We start from the raw sequence: 13296 nt of genomic DNA, 5'->3' as shown, positions 1-13296 counted from the left end.
TGTTACAATTTACAATCCAAACTTTGGAATTAAAATCCAAGGCAATTTACATCGAAACTACAGCACAGAAACAGGCCATTCGGCCCAATTGGTCTGTGCTGGTGTTTATGCTCCACAAGAGCCTCCTCCCTCCCTACTTCATCGAATCTTATCAGCATATCCTTCTATGCCTTTCTCCGTCATGTGCTTATCTAGCTTCCCCTTAAATGCATCTATGCTATTTGCCTCAACTACTCCATGTGGTAGCATATTCCATATTCTAACCACTCTTTGGGTAAAGACGTTTCTCCTGAATTCCCTATTGGAGTTATTAGCGACTATTTTATATTTATGACCTCTAGTTTTGGACTCCCCCACAAATGGAAACATTTTCTCTACATCTACCCTATCAAACCCTTTCATTATCTTAAAGACTTCTATCAGTTCACCCCTCAGCCTCGTCTTTTCTAGAGAAAAGAGCGCCAGCCTGTTCAGACTTTCCTGATAAGTATATGGCGATCATATAAATGACCTGATTCTACAGACTCCAGCAGGTTGGCAGGCTGTCTACATAGTGTGTTCATCAATCACTGGTAATCCTGTGTTTTTGCCAAAGCACATACATTTTTCAATGATTCAGAAAAAAAAGCTGAATCTCACGTGAATCTAACCCTTAGGAACGTTTTTCATAACACAGTTGCTTGCTGGTGAAAGTAACTGAAGGGCTGACACAGGCTGGAGAGACTGTCACATTTCACATTTTCTATGGATTGTAAAGTCTCTGTGTGAATTTAACAGGTGTTTGGCAGAAAGAATTTTTAGCACTCTCAGCAGCGTGCTTTATAATCTGTGACCAAGAAAGTCATTTGAAATTTAATTGTAGAATATTCTTGAAATGCATAAGCCTTTTTAAATATATTTTAAAACAATGAAGTTCCTTAAGAGTGATGCGTGAAATCATTTGCCATTGTATTAGCTGTTTGAGATTATTTAATCTCACTCTAAAATGTGATGGATTTTATTTGTTTACATGGATACTCCTGAGGTGTACCAATTTCAAACTGGATTTTTACAAAAATATTTTATTTTTTATTAAGTTAAAAGCTAGTGGACAGGTACAAAAAATAATTTATAAGACTAATGGAATGTTGGCTTTTATCTCAGGAGGGTTGGAATACAAAAGGACGGAAGTTAGTTACAGCTGTACAGAGCTCCGGTTAGACCCCATCTGGAGCACTGTATTCAGTTCTGGGCACCGCACCTCAGGAAGGATATACTGGCCTTGGAGGGGGTACAGCGCAGATTCATCATTATGATACAGGGACTAATAGGGTCAAATTATGAGGGCAAGTTGCATAGACTAGGCTTATATTCCCTTGAATATAGAAGATTAAGGGGTGATCTAACTGAGATGTTTAAGATGATTAAAGGAGTTGATAGGGTAGATAGAGAGAAATTATTTCCTCTGGTGGGAGAGTCCAGAACAAGAGGGCATAACCTTAAAATTAGAGCTGGGCCGTTCAGGGGTGATGTCAGGAAGTACGTCTTCACACAAAAGGGAAATCTAGAACTCTCTCCCCCAAAAAAGCTGTTGAGGCTGGGGGTCAATTGGAAAATTTCAAAACTGAGATTGATAGATTTTTGTTAGGCACGGGTATTAGGGGTTACAGAACCAATGTGGGTAGATGGAGTTAAGATACAGACCAGCCATGATCTAACTGAATGGCGGAATAGGCTTGAGGGACTGAACGGCCAACTCCTGTTATTATGTTCCTAAGTTTAGCTTTCCCTTGATACTCACAACCAGCGATGTGGTCGTGAATGGCACTATTTCAGTAGCTATGAATGATGGTATATTTAAAGCAACATCACAATGTGTGGGCAAGAAGGCACGTCAGACATTTTCCAGGGGTAATTGCTCTCACTTACTGCCCAGGCGGTGACAATGCATCCAAACTTACCATGGCAGTAAGCTAAGACACCCAATCTGCATGCACATGTAATTTTTTTTTTATTCGTTCATGGGATGTGGGCGTCATTGGCGAGGCCAGCATTTATTGCCCATCCCTAATTGCCCTTGAGAAGGTGGTGGTGAGCCGCCTTCTTGAACCGCAGCAGTTCGTGTGATGAAGGTTCTCCCACAGTGCTGTTAGGGAGCTCCAGGATTTTGACCCAGCGACGATGAAGAAACGGCGATATATTTCCAAGTCGGGATGGTGTGTGACTTGGAGGGGAACGTGCAGGTGTTGGTGTTCCCATGTGCCTGATGCTCTTGTCCTTCTAGGTGGTAGAGGTCGCGAGTTTGGGAGGTACTGTCGAAGAAGCCTTGGCGAGTTGCTGCAGTGCATCCTGTGGATGGTACACACTGCAGTCACTGTGCGCTGGTGGTGAAGGGAGTGAATGTTTAGGGTGGTGGATGGGGTGCCAATCAAGCGGGCTGCTTTGTCCTGGATGGTGTCGAGCTTCTTGAGTGTTGTTGGAGTTGCACTCATCCAGGCAAGTGGAGAGTATTCCATCACACTCCTGACTTATGCCTTGCAGATAGTGAAAAGGCTTTAGGGAGTCAGGAGGTGAGTCACTTGCCGCAGAATACCCAGCCTCTGACCTGCTCTTGTAGCCACAGTAATTATATGCCTGGTCCAGTTAAGTTTCTGGTCAATGGTGACCCCCAGGATGTTGATGGTGGGGGATTAGGCGATGGTAATGCCGTTGAATGTCATGGGGAGGTGGTTAGACTCTCTCTTGTTGGAGATGGTCATTGCCTGGCACATGTCTGGATGTTGTCCAGGTCTTGCTGCATGCGGGCTTGGACTGCTTCATTATTTGAGAGGTTGCGAATGGAACTGAACACTGCAATCATCAGCGAACATCCCCATTTCTGACCTTATGATAGAGGGAAGGTCATTGCTGAAGATGGTTGGGCCTCGGACACTGCCCTGAGGAACTCCTGCAGCAATGCCCTGGGGCTGAGATGATTGGCCTCCAACAACCACTACCATCTTCCTTTGTGCTAGGTATGACTCCAGCCACTGCAGAGTTTTCCCCAATTCCAATTGAATTCAATTTTACTAGGGCTCCTTGGTGCCACACTCGGTCAAATGCTGCCTTGATGTCAAGGGCAGTCACTCTCACCTCACCTCTGGAATTCAGCTTTTTTGTCCATGTTTGGACCAAGGCTGTAATGAGGTCTGGAGCCGAGTGGTCCTGGCGGAACCCAAACTGAGCATTGGTGAGCAGGTTATTGGTGAGTAAGTGCCGCTTGATAGCACTGTCGATGACAACTTCCATCACTTTGCTGATGATTGAGAGTAGACTGATGGGGCGGTAATTGGCCGGATTGGATTTGTCCTGCTTTTTGTGGACAGGACATACCTGGGCAATTTTCCACATTGTCATAATCATAGTTAAACAACTAAATACAGCAAGCAGGAATGAGGCTTTTGACTTGAGGAGTTGCTGTACTGCAACAACAACCTAGTAAACAACAGTCAACACAGCTTAAATCAGGGAAGATCCTGCCTGAACAAGCTCCCTTGATTTCCCCTTGAAGTCGATTAGTAATAAACCCTATGATGGTGTACACTTATAGACTTGCAAAATGCATTTGACAACGCAAAACATGAAAGAAAAGCATCAGCTGTGGCTCAGTGGGTAGCACTCTCCACCCTACATCAGAGAGTTGTGGGCTCAAGCCCCACTTCAGTGACTCGAGCACATAATCCAGGCCGACACTCCCAACGCAGTACTGAGGGAGTGCTGCACTGGCGGCAGGTGCCGTCTTTCGGATCAGAGGTCAAACCGAGGACCCGTCTGCCCTCGCAGGTGGGCGTAAAAGATCCCAAGGCAGCGGTGTCCGGGAGATTAATCTTCAATTCCTGGAGACTCCAGGGCAAATCCTGGAGGGTTGGCAACCCCACAAACATCATCTCCAAACATCTCCCTTCCCAACACCGCTTCGCGCCTGCGCGGGTGGGAAGCCCCGACGCGAATGACGTTTGTGCGCGACCAGCCGCAGGCCGCGACCGCGCATGCGTGGCGGTGTCAAGGCGGCTGCGCGACAATCGCAGCCTCTTCATTTTTTTAAAAAAAAACCTCATCTTTCGCCCGAATACAGGAGATTAAAATAATAAGAGAGCAGCGAGAGAGGTGGAGGAGGAGGAGGAGGAGAGGAGTCGCTCGGTAGGTCCATGAAAGAAAGGCGGTAGATGTAAATCGGAGCCAGGGCTTTATTGCTGCCGGTTAAATTGAGCCGTTATTGCCCCCCCTCCTCCTCCCGGGTCGGACGCAGGTCTCGTCTCGAGCGAGGAGCAAACTGCCGCCCCTCCCCCTCCCCCTCCTTTTCCCGCGCGCGCATTGTGACGTCAGCAGTCCCGGAACCGAAGAGCTCTCCCTGAGCAGCAGCTACTGTCCTGCCTCAGCTGAGTGAGAGGGCAAAAAAAATAAAGGAGGGCCAGACAGCATCGTCCCATCTCCAGAATGGGTCAGTTTTTGTTTTAAAGTTTATATTTACACAATGCATTCACTTCTGGGTGCTCTCGCTTTCTCTTCAGCGTCGCCGGTTGCAAAGGGACAATTTCTAAAGTTCGACTTGCAATTTAATTTCCTTCCGCCTTTTCATTACCTTTCTTTTCTTATTCTGCCACTCGTTGGTAGCAAAGTGGTGCAGTTTGTTTCTCTCTCTCTCTTGTTCGTTAAATTAATGAAGTAGGTGAATAGCATAGATGCATTTAAGGGGAAGCTAGATACGTAGATGAAGGAGAAAGGAAAGAAGGATAGATAATGCTGATAGGGTTAGATGAAGTAGAGTGGGAAAAGGCTAGTGTGGAGCATAAATACAGTTGGGCTGAATGGCCTGTTTCTGTGCTGTAAATTCTATGCAATTCCATGAAATTTTCTATGTACTTTTATGTGTTATGCAGGTTATGTTTGCTAGTAATCTGTATAAAAAATACCTTACATAGACACTTGGTGAGAGTATATATGACCACCTGTTGTTTCAGATCAGTCACTTCAGAAGAATGCACCTGGTTTCACAAAGTATCAGTCTGCTTGAAGCTGCCTGGTACCCTTTTAGTGCAAGAAATATAAATAAATAGATTTAAAGGAAGTACATTACATTGAATGTATCCTATTCCAAGGTCACCTCCTTTATAACTATGGAGGTAAATTCCTACCTTTTTACACCAGCTGCCTGGTCCATGTGGCCTGTCTACAAGCTCAATTTACAAACAATGGGTCTAGGAATTCAGGAACCAAAATCTTAGGATGTTATGGCTTGTATCCAGGTTCTGTAGAGATTAGGGTTGCCAACCCTCCAGGATTGGCCTGGAGTCTCCAGGAATTGAAGATTAATCTCTGCTGAGAGCAACCCTAGAAAAATCATGAGGGTATAAAAATAGTTTTGTTTTTTTTTCATTTCTTTGAACACTTCTGTTTATTAGTTGTAAAAATATTGGCGATAGGGGAAAAAAGGGTGTTTGACTGACCACCACCAAGAATCATCCGATTGGCTAATGAGATTTTTACGTTCCAATTGGCGTGGGAAGGTGGTGCGCCATGAGGATAGGTGTATTGGGCGACCAGTGGCGGGAGTCTGGGAGTTGGAGGAAGGAGGCCGTGTGATGAAATCTCCAGGAATACATTCAACCAGAGTTGGCAACCCTAGTAGATGCAAGTTTAGTTTCCCCTACAATTCAGACATTGCATCTGCTCAACTTTCTTCAAGTCCAGAGCTTCACAACTTAGATTTCCAGTGAAGCTTCAGTTTCTGGCCTTCCAGGTTGCATTCCTATGGTTCTTGGCTTTCCATATGGCACCCCACTTAACTTGGAAAATTGAGTGCTGTCTGCCTCTAGTAAAGCACCTTGCATCCTGTCAGCCATTTTCCAGTGCCCTAACTTGCATATTGAAGACATATGTCTAGGTCAAACACCCTCCTAACTTCTTGGCAATTCACATTGGCAGCGCCATCCAGATACAAGCTTGGCTTTCCTATTCGTATAATCACTGTAACGAGACCCAAGGCGTGATGCCTCCTGATTTGTGTGTTACCTCTGTTTCTGGACTTGTCCCAAAACTTAGCAACTGCAAATCTGAATTGCAAGAAATTCTGGACAAAATTGGATAGTGGTTTGACAAATGCTTAGAAGGCCATGTGGTTAAATTGGATGAGAAGGCTTTCTAACTTGCTCCTCTTAAAGGGCACTCAACTTTCTGGGTTATGGAAGAACTACCTATATACACTACTCTCTCATGTTTGTTTATAACTGGAGCCGATTGCTGTGTAGATTGAAAACTTGTGTAACTATGATACTTGGCCAGGTACTCATTTTACATTTAAATTGGAAAGAATTACCGAGCATTAACTCAGATCATTGAAAGCGAGCGCAGGACTAAAAACAGTACATTATGACATTATTGCACCCGCTGAGTCAGTCTTGTGCGTCTTTGCACTGATGTCATGATGCTGCTTTGTGCCCTGATGACAGGCCACAAATGCACTGAATCTGTTACCCTTCAGATGTAATAACCAGTCTTGGGAGCTCTGGAAGCCAGCAGGGGATTGGTAAATCCACTAAAATCTGAGTTTGCAATGTGGCTGAACTTAAATCTGGTAAGTTCATCTTTGTTGGTGCTGCTGCTGATGGTACAAATAAATGTGAAATTGGAAGGCTATTTGGTTTCTTTGGTCCCTTTGGTTTCACACATTTACCTAAAAATGTGGACGTAAAAGATCCCATGGCACTCTGTCGGAGAAGAGCAGGGGAGTTCTCTCTGGTCTCCTGGCCAATAGCTAGTCCTCAACCAACATCACTAAAACGGATTATCTGGTCATTATCACATTGCTGTTTGTGGGAGCTTGCTGTGTGCAAATTGGCTATCGCATTTCCTACATTACGACAGTGACTACACTTCAAAAGTACTGTAAAGCGCGTTGGGACGTCCTGAGGTCGTGAAAGGCGCTACATAAATGCAAGTCTTTCTTTACCTCCTTGGTTGATTATTAATTGCATTCAAGCTACAGCTGGATAAAGGCAATTGATCATTTTGAGGAAACCCCATGTGCTACCTATTGCAATTTAGTATTTTATAAAGCCTGTAACTGCTGATATTCAAGCTTGGTTTGACACATTGATTTACCAAAAATGTCCAGAGCCAGTACAACCACTGGACTGGATAAGATTGGCCTACTGAGGTATATTGTTGCCAGAGATCATCCTCTGGAGACAAGGCTAGGACGTCTGTAGCAGTGAAAGAGTTGTTAGCATGTAAGCGCTCCAGCTGCATTTCAAATTCTGCATCAGTCCAAAAAATTAATATGAAATACCAGTGCTGAAGCTTCATATAGTGTTTCTCCTACCTGACTGTTGTTGCAAGCAAAAGTTTAAATACGGAGTTTAAAAAAAAATTGCTGTCAGTGATTGGGGCAAGGCAGAATTTTGATTTACTACCATGGCTTAAATTCTCTGCATCACTTATGTTTTCAGCGTCTATTGTCGTTGATGATGTGAGGGACAGGGCTTCATTACAGTTGTTTCTAAGATCTCCCTTCTAGTTGTCACCCAATCTACAATTTCTACTCCTGATAATTACATCACACTTTGTTCTTTTCTACAGATTTTGGATGTTCAACAGAAATGACAACAAACCCTCCAGCGCCAGGTAAGATATCGTGAATAGTTTCCATAGATACATGTGTCTAGATTTTTAGAAATAGTAGTGCATTTCAACAACAACTTTTCCTACATTACAACAGTGACTACACTTCAAAAGCACTTCATTGGCTTTAAAGCACTTCGGGGCATATAGAAATGGAAGTCTTTTATATAGCATCTTTAGAAAAATAAAAAGTCCCAAGACACTTCACAGAGGCGTAATCATAGAAAATGGGATAGTGAGCCAAAGGAGGATATATTTATTTTCATTTTTCCCTACCCTATTTTGCTTCTTCAACACCGGCCACCCCCCACCCCGCCAGTATCCTACAACATTCACACTAATGTGTGCAAAGTGTTTTGAGAGGGTGCAGATGGCTCTTGGGAACTGTCTCATTGTGAGATGCTCTAGGGTTTTGCTGTCTTTATATTGCAGCTCCCTATGGAAGCCTAGCTGTTGGTGGCTCCTGGAAATTTGTTGTCCTGAGGCTCAGTCGGACGGCTGACAAATAACAGACTCTTTCCTGCGCACGCTGTGCATTTGTGTCTGTGTATGTGATAAACTTTATTAGGGGGTTACTGCTGAGGAACAGTCATGGCAGTTGTATATTGCCAATTTTCTTTTTGCTGGAATTTGATTGGGTAGAATTTTCTTTCAGTAGAATGTGATTTGTGCAATAGTGGTATATAATGAAAGTAGCAAATAACCAATTCGGGGAAATTTACAGAGACTTAAGCACTTAGCCAGTGACAAAGAAGAAAATCAGTTGGCTTGCTGTACGTGCCAAACACACGAACATTTTATCATAAAGATATAGTGTGTCACAAGTCAGTGGACATCTTGGGGCTGAGATGCTATAAATCTAGAAAGTAAAGTTCAAGGTTTATTATGTAATCTTGTGTACCAAATCTCCAGTTTTCAAACGTAGGCTGTGGCCTTTCAAAATAAGGATTTCTTACAGCTTTTTAGTATTTCTGTTAGTGCTTGGATTTGAAGCAGGCTCCCTTTGTACACTTATTAGGCTGCTAATAGTGACTACATTTCAAAAGTACTTAATTGGCTGTGAAGCTCTTTGGGACGTCCTGAGAATGTGAAAGGTGCTATATAAATACAAGTTCTCTCCTTTCTTTATTTGACTAGAAATTAGATTAGGATCTATGTTGCTGTGTACTACGGAGGGATAATAGGCTTTGGGTTTATTTTTGTGCCTGTAATCTAAGAATAGTTTATAAATAGTGTACTTTATTCTGTTATCAGAATTTCCAGTAGGTGATGGTGATCTTGTCCCGCATTTAGTGGAAAAAACCATAAAGTGTTTGTAGATTAATGCGATTCTGTTTCTGTAATAAACTGAAACAATTGAACAGATTGGGCTACAGTTTTAGCATTTTATATAAGGAAATATGTAGTCAGTTTTCTGACAGGCTATTTTTTTCCCTTGATCTGTTACAGGAATGTATTAGCCATTGTGTTTCAAATGGTGAAGAAATCATTTTGTTCAAAAGCCAATTTCATTAGTATTTTGATGTGGTGGAAAAACAAAATAAACTTTATTACAAGGGCCGTAGGCTACAGCACCATATTTGTGGTAAAATCAATAATGTGACGATTTCTAGCCCTTATAATGTATGACATTAAACATCACGTTGAAAAATAAACCAATCAAAGCAGGGACAGTTGACTGAAATGCTTCTAGACCAGATAGTATCCAAGTCTGTCCCCATCATAGCGGAGTGGATGGCTCTACCAAAGAGCCGGCACAGGCACGATGGGCCAGATGGCGGTCTCCTGTGCTGTATGATTCTATGATCATGGGGTGGCCTTAAGTGTAAGCAAAGAGGATGGGCCCAGCCTAGTTTGGGCGAGGGGAGTCTATTACCCTAATGATATTGGAATTGGATTAAAACATTTAAAACAATCCCCTCGGGAAGAGTGATACTAAATTACTTTTAAAATAAACTTTTGTAATGCTGCTTCTTGGTGAGCTGGTACTGAATGCATTTTCTTGAGACACCTAATTATTGGAACCGTGCCGTTATAACAGTAATTACTGAAGAAACGCTTGTTTGATAGTATCCTATGTAATAGACTGAGTGCGCTCTAATGCTTTTCAGTAGTACCACTTTTGAGCATTCTGATCTTTATGTGCTGTATAAATCTGTCACTTTCTTCAATGTTGCCCCTGCTAATGGTCACGCCTTGTTCTAAGCTGCCATTGTCAATCTTCACTTTATGATAACACTGCCCCTTTAATAATTATTTGAAGCTGCTATTTTCATTCTCTTTTGTAGCCTCTAATTGATACACTAAATTGATGTGACAATAATTTGGAGTTATTCATTAATAGATTGCAAAAGTGTAATGAATTTCCAAGCAAAGTCTAATTGATTTCATCAGTAACATTAACCCTCAACCCCTCTGCCACTTAAAGAAAACAAAAATAGCCATTGCACAAATCTTCAAAACAGCTACATTTAAAAAAAAAACACATTGTTTTGATTTATTATAAAAGATTTGTTTTGCTCCCCTCACTGTACCATGCACAGCTATGATGGAAGGGCATACATACTTTGCTTCTGGTTCCCCATTAATGAGGGATGGTAATGCACTAGTAGAAAGTGTTTGAAGGTGTCCTGCCTTCTGAGTTGTCTGCTGTGTGAAGTACCTGGTCTCCATTCTGATTACGGGCCTGATGAGAAACTGGTCTTGTAGGCAGTTGTGATCATGAAGCAACTTCCCACCATTCCATGACAGCATGTTGAGCATGAGTGTGCTTTGTGATGGTTGCCTCTAAAGGAGAGTCATTTCATAGGCTTGCAATGAAACCCTTAGCTTGATTTTTGAAATTTGATATTGTAGAAGTCATTTACATGGCGCTAACTGCATGCGCTGTGCATTGAGAAAGAGGCACAAAAGAATCCCTTGAGCAGCAGAAGACTGAGAGTGGGGATAGAAGCAGCACCAGACCTGCAACAAGAAACAACTACTGTGCGACGTCGCGGGTGAGGCAGGAGAGTCCGAGAGGTGAGGACAGTATAAAAGGAGAGACCGAGAGCGGGAGGAGAGTCTGAGAGGTAAACGCAGTGTAAATCTAAGGCAAGTCATGGCAGCGGAGCTCGCACCCGTGATATGCTCCTCCTGCACTATGTGGGAAGTCATGGACACTACCAGTGTCCCTGGTGACCATGTGTGCAGGAAGTGTGTCCAGCTGCAGCTACTGGCAAACCGCATTTCGGAGCTGGAGCTGCGGTGGACTCACTGTGGAGCATCCGTGATGCTGAGACTATCGTGGATAGCACGTTCAGTGAGGTGGTCACACCGCAGGTAAAGATTACGCAGGCAGAAAGGAAATGGGCAGAGTAAAAGGACCAGGCAGAGTAAAAGGACCAGGCAGGTAGAGCAGGAGTCCCCTGGGGCCATCTCCCTCTCAAACAGATATTCTGCTTTGGATACTGTTGGGGGAGATGGCTTATCAGGGGAAAGCAGCAAGAGCCAAGTTCGTGGCACCATGGGTGGCTCTGCTGCACAGGAGGGGAGGAAGAGGAGTGGCAGGGCTATAGTGATAGGGGATTCAATTGTAAGGGGAACAGATAGGCGTTTCTGCGGCCGTAAACGTGACTCCAGGATGGTATGTTGCCTCCCTGGTGCTAGGGTCAAGGATGTCACGGAACGGCTGCAGGGCATTCTGGAGGGGGAGGGCGAACAGCCAGTAGTCGTGGTCCAAATCGGTACCAACGACATAGGTTTTTTAAAAAAAGGGATGGGGTCCTGCAAGGTGAATTCAAGGAGTTAGGAGATAAATTAAAAAGCAGGACCTCAAAGGTAGTGATCTCAGGATTACTACCAGTGCCACGTGCTAGTGAGTATAGGAACAGGAGAATAGACAGGATGAATGCGTGGCTGCAGGGATGGTGTAGGAGGGAGGGATTTAGATTCCTGGGACATTGGGACCGGTTCTGGGGAAGGTGGGACCTGTACAAGCGAGACTGGTTACACCCGAGCCAATGTCCTCGCGGGGGTTTTTGCTAGTGCTGTTGGGGAAGGTTTAAACTAGAGTGGCAGGGGCTTGGGAACCATTAGCGGGGAGTCAGAAGGGAGTAAAGTTGAGAGCAGCAAGAGAGGGAAAGACCCAGGGGAAATTTACAATACAAATAGTACAAACAGTTGTTCAAGAACAAGTGAAAGGGAAAAGTGTGGAGCAGCAGAGAGAAAGTGTACTTTAGACACTACAGATAAAGTGAAAACTAGAAGGCGTAAGGCGATTATCCCAGCGTCAAAGCTGAATGTCAGGCTAGGGTGTGTGGCCCAACTAAGTTCTATATACAAATGCACGGAGAATAAGGAATAAATTAAATGAACTACAGGTTCAAATTCAAATTGGAGGGTATGACATGATAGCTATTACTGAGACATGGCTGCAGGATGGTCAGGATTGGGAACTAAATATACCGGGTTATAAGGTCCACAGGAGAGATAGGGAAAATGGAAGAGGGGGAGGAGTAGCCTTAGTGATTAGAGATTAAATCAATTCAATGATAAAGGAGGATATAACGAGAGGTAAGCAGCCAACAGAGACCTTATGGGTTGAATTGAAGAATAGGAAAGGATCTAAGACTATAGTGGGAGTTGTGTATAGGACCCCTGGCAGCAGCTCTGAAGTGCTAGATCGTATAAATGCAGAGGATTAGACACACGTGTAAGAAAGGCATAGTGGTCTTAAATGGGGGACTTTAACCTTCCCATAGATTGGGGAAAGCAGACTAGCAACTGTCAGAAAGGTAGTGAATTTCTTGAGTGTGTCCAGGATAGTTTTGCACAGCAGTATGTCCTAGAGGCAACAAGGGGGCAAGCCATACTAGATTTAGTAATGAGCAATGAACCAGATTTAGTTAACAGCTTAACTGTGCGTGAACATCTATCCAATAGCGATCATAACATGATCGAGTTCACTGTAGTGTTTGAAAGGGAAAAAAGTGGCAGCTGCTAAGATTCTAGACTTGGGTACGGCCGACTTCAATGGGATGAGACAGAGACTGTCCATAGTAAACTGGGCAAATCTGTTAATGGGTAAAACGACTGATGATCAGTGGGAAATGTTTAAAGAAACATTTAACGTGATACAGAACTGGTTTATACCCCTGAGGGGCAAGAACTCTACTTGCCATAAAAACAACCATGGGCAACTAAAGAAGTAAGGGACAGTATAAGATGTAAGGAAAGGGCATACAAAAAGGCAAAAAATGGCACAGATCCTGGCGAATGGGAAAGATACAAAGATCAACAAAGGGTCACAAAACAGATAGTAAGAGCTACAAAACGAGAGTATGAAAAGAAACTTGCAAGGGATATCAAAACCAATACGAAGCACTTTTATAGTTATATTAGGAAAAAGAGGGTGGTCAGGAGCAATGTTGGCCCCTTAAAAACTGAAAGTGGGGATATTGTCATTGACAATGGGGAAATGGCAGACATGTTGAATAATTACTTTGCGTCAGTATTTACAGTAGAAAAAGAGGCTAACATGCCGGAAATCCCAAGAAAACTAATATTGAATCGGGGACAGGGACTCGATAAAATTAATATAAGTAAAGCAACAGTAATGAAGAAAATAATAGCACTAAAGAGTGACAAATCCCCAGGACCAGATGGTTTCCATCCCAG

At 43.4% G+C, this 13296-nt stretch overlaps 1 protein-coding gene across 2 annotated transcripts in view; it reads left to right on the top strand.

Annotated features, from left to right (window-relative positions):
• The first annotated feature begins 4011 nt into the window (after window positions 1-4011).
• The window catches only part of inip (ints3 and nabp interacting protein), a 34353-nt gene continuing 25068 nt past the window's right edge, over window positions 4012-13296 (top strand). The window contains exons 1-2 of one of the 2 annotated variants that reach the window (XM_067983602.1): window positions 4012-4158; window positions 7597-7641. In XM_067983602.1, the coding sequence (XP_067839703.1) occupies window positions 7617-7641 (25 nt within the window). In that variant the 5' untranslated portion in view covers window positions 4012-4158; window positions 7597-7616. Of the gene's footprint in view, window positions 4159-4189; window positions 4460-7596; window positions 7642-13296 lie in introns of those variants that run through there. The other variant, XM_067983601.1, reaches the window with a different exon arrangement.

This window comes from Heptranchias perlo, chromosome 4 (genome assembly GCF_035084215.1).
Source record: "Heptranchias perlo isolate sHepPer1 chromosome 4, sHepPer1.hap1, whole genome shotgun sequence".
Classification (NCBI taxonomy): domain Eukaryota; kingdom Metazoa; phylum Chordata; class Chondrichthyes; order Hexanchiformes; family Hexanchidae; genus Heptranchias; species Heptranchias perlo.
The sequence above is the reverse complement of the archived record's forward strand: the minus strand, read 5'-3'. Positions and strand labels throughout refer to the sequence as shown.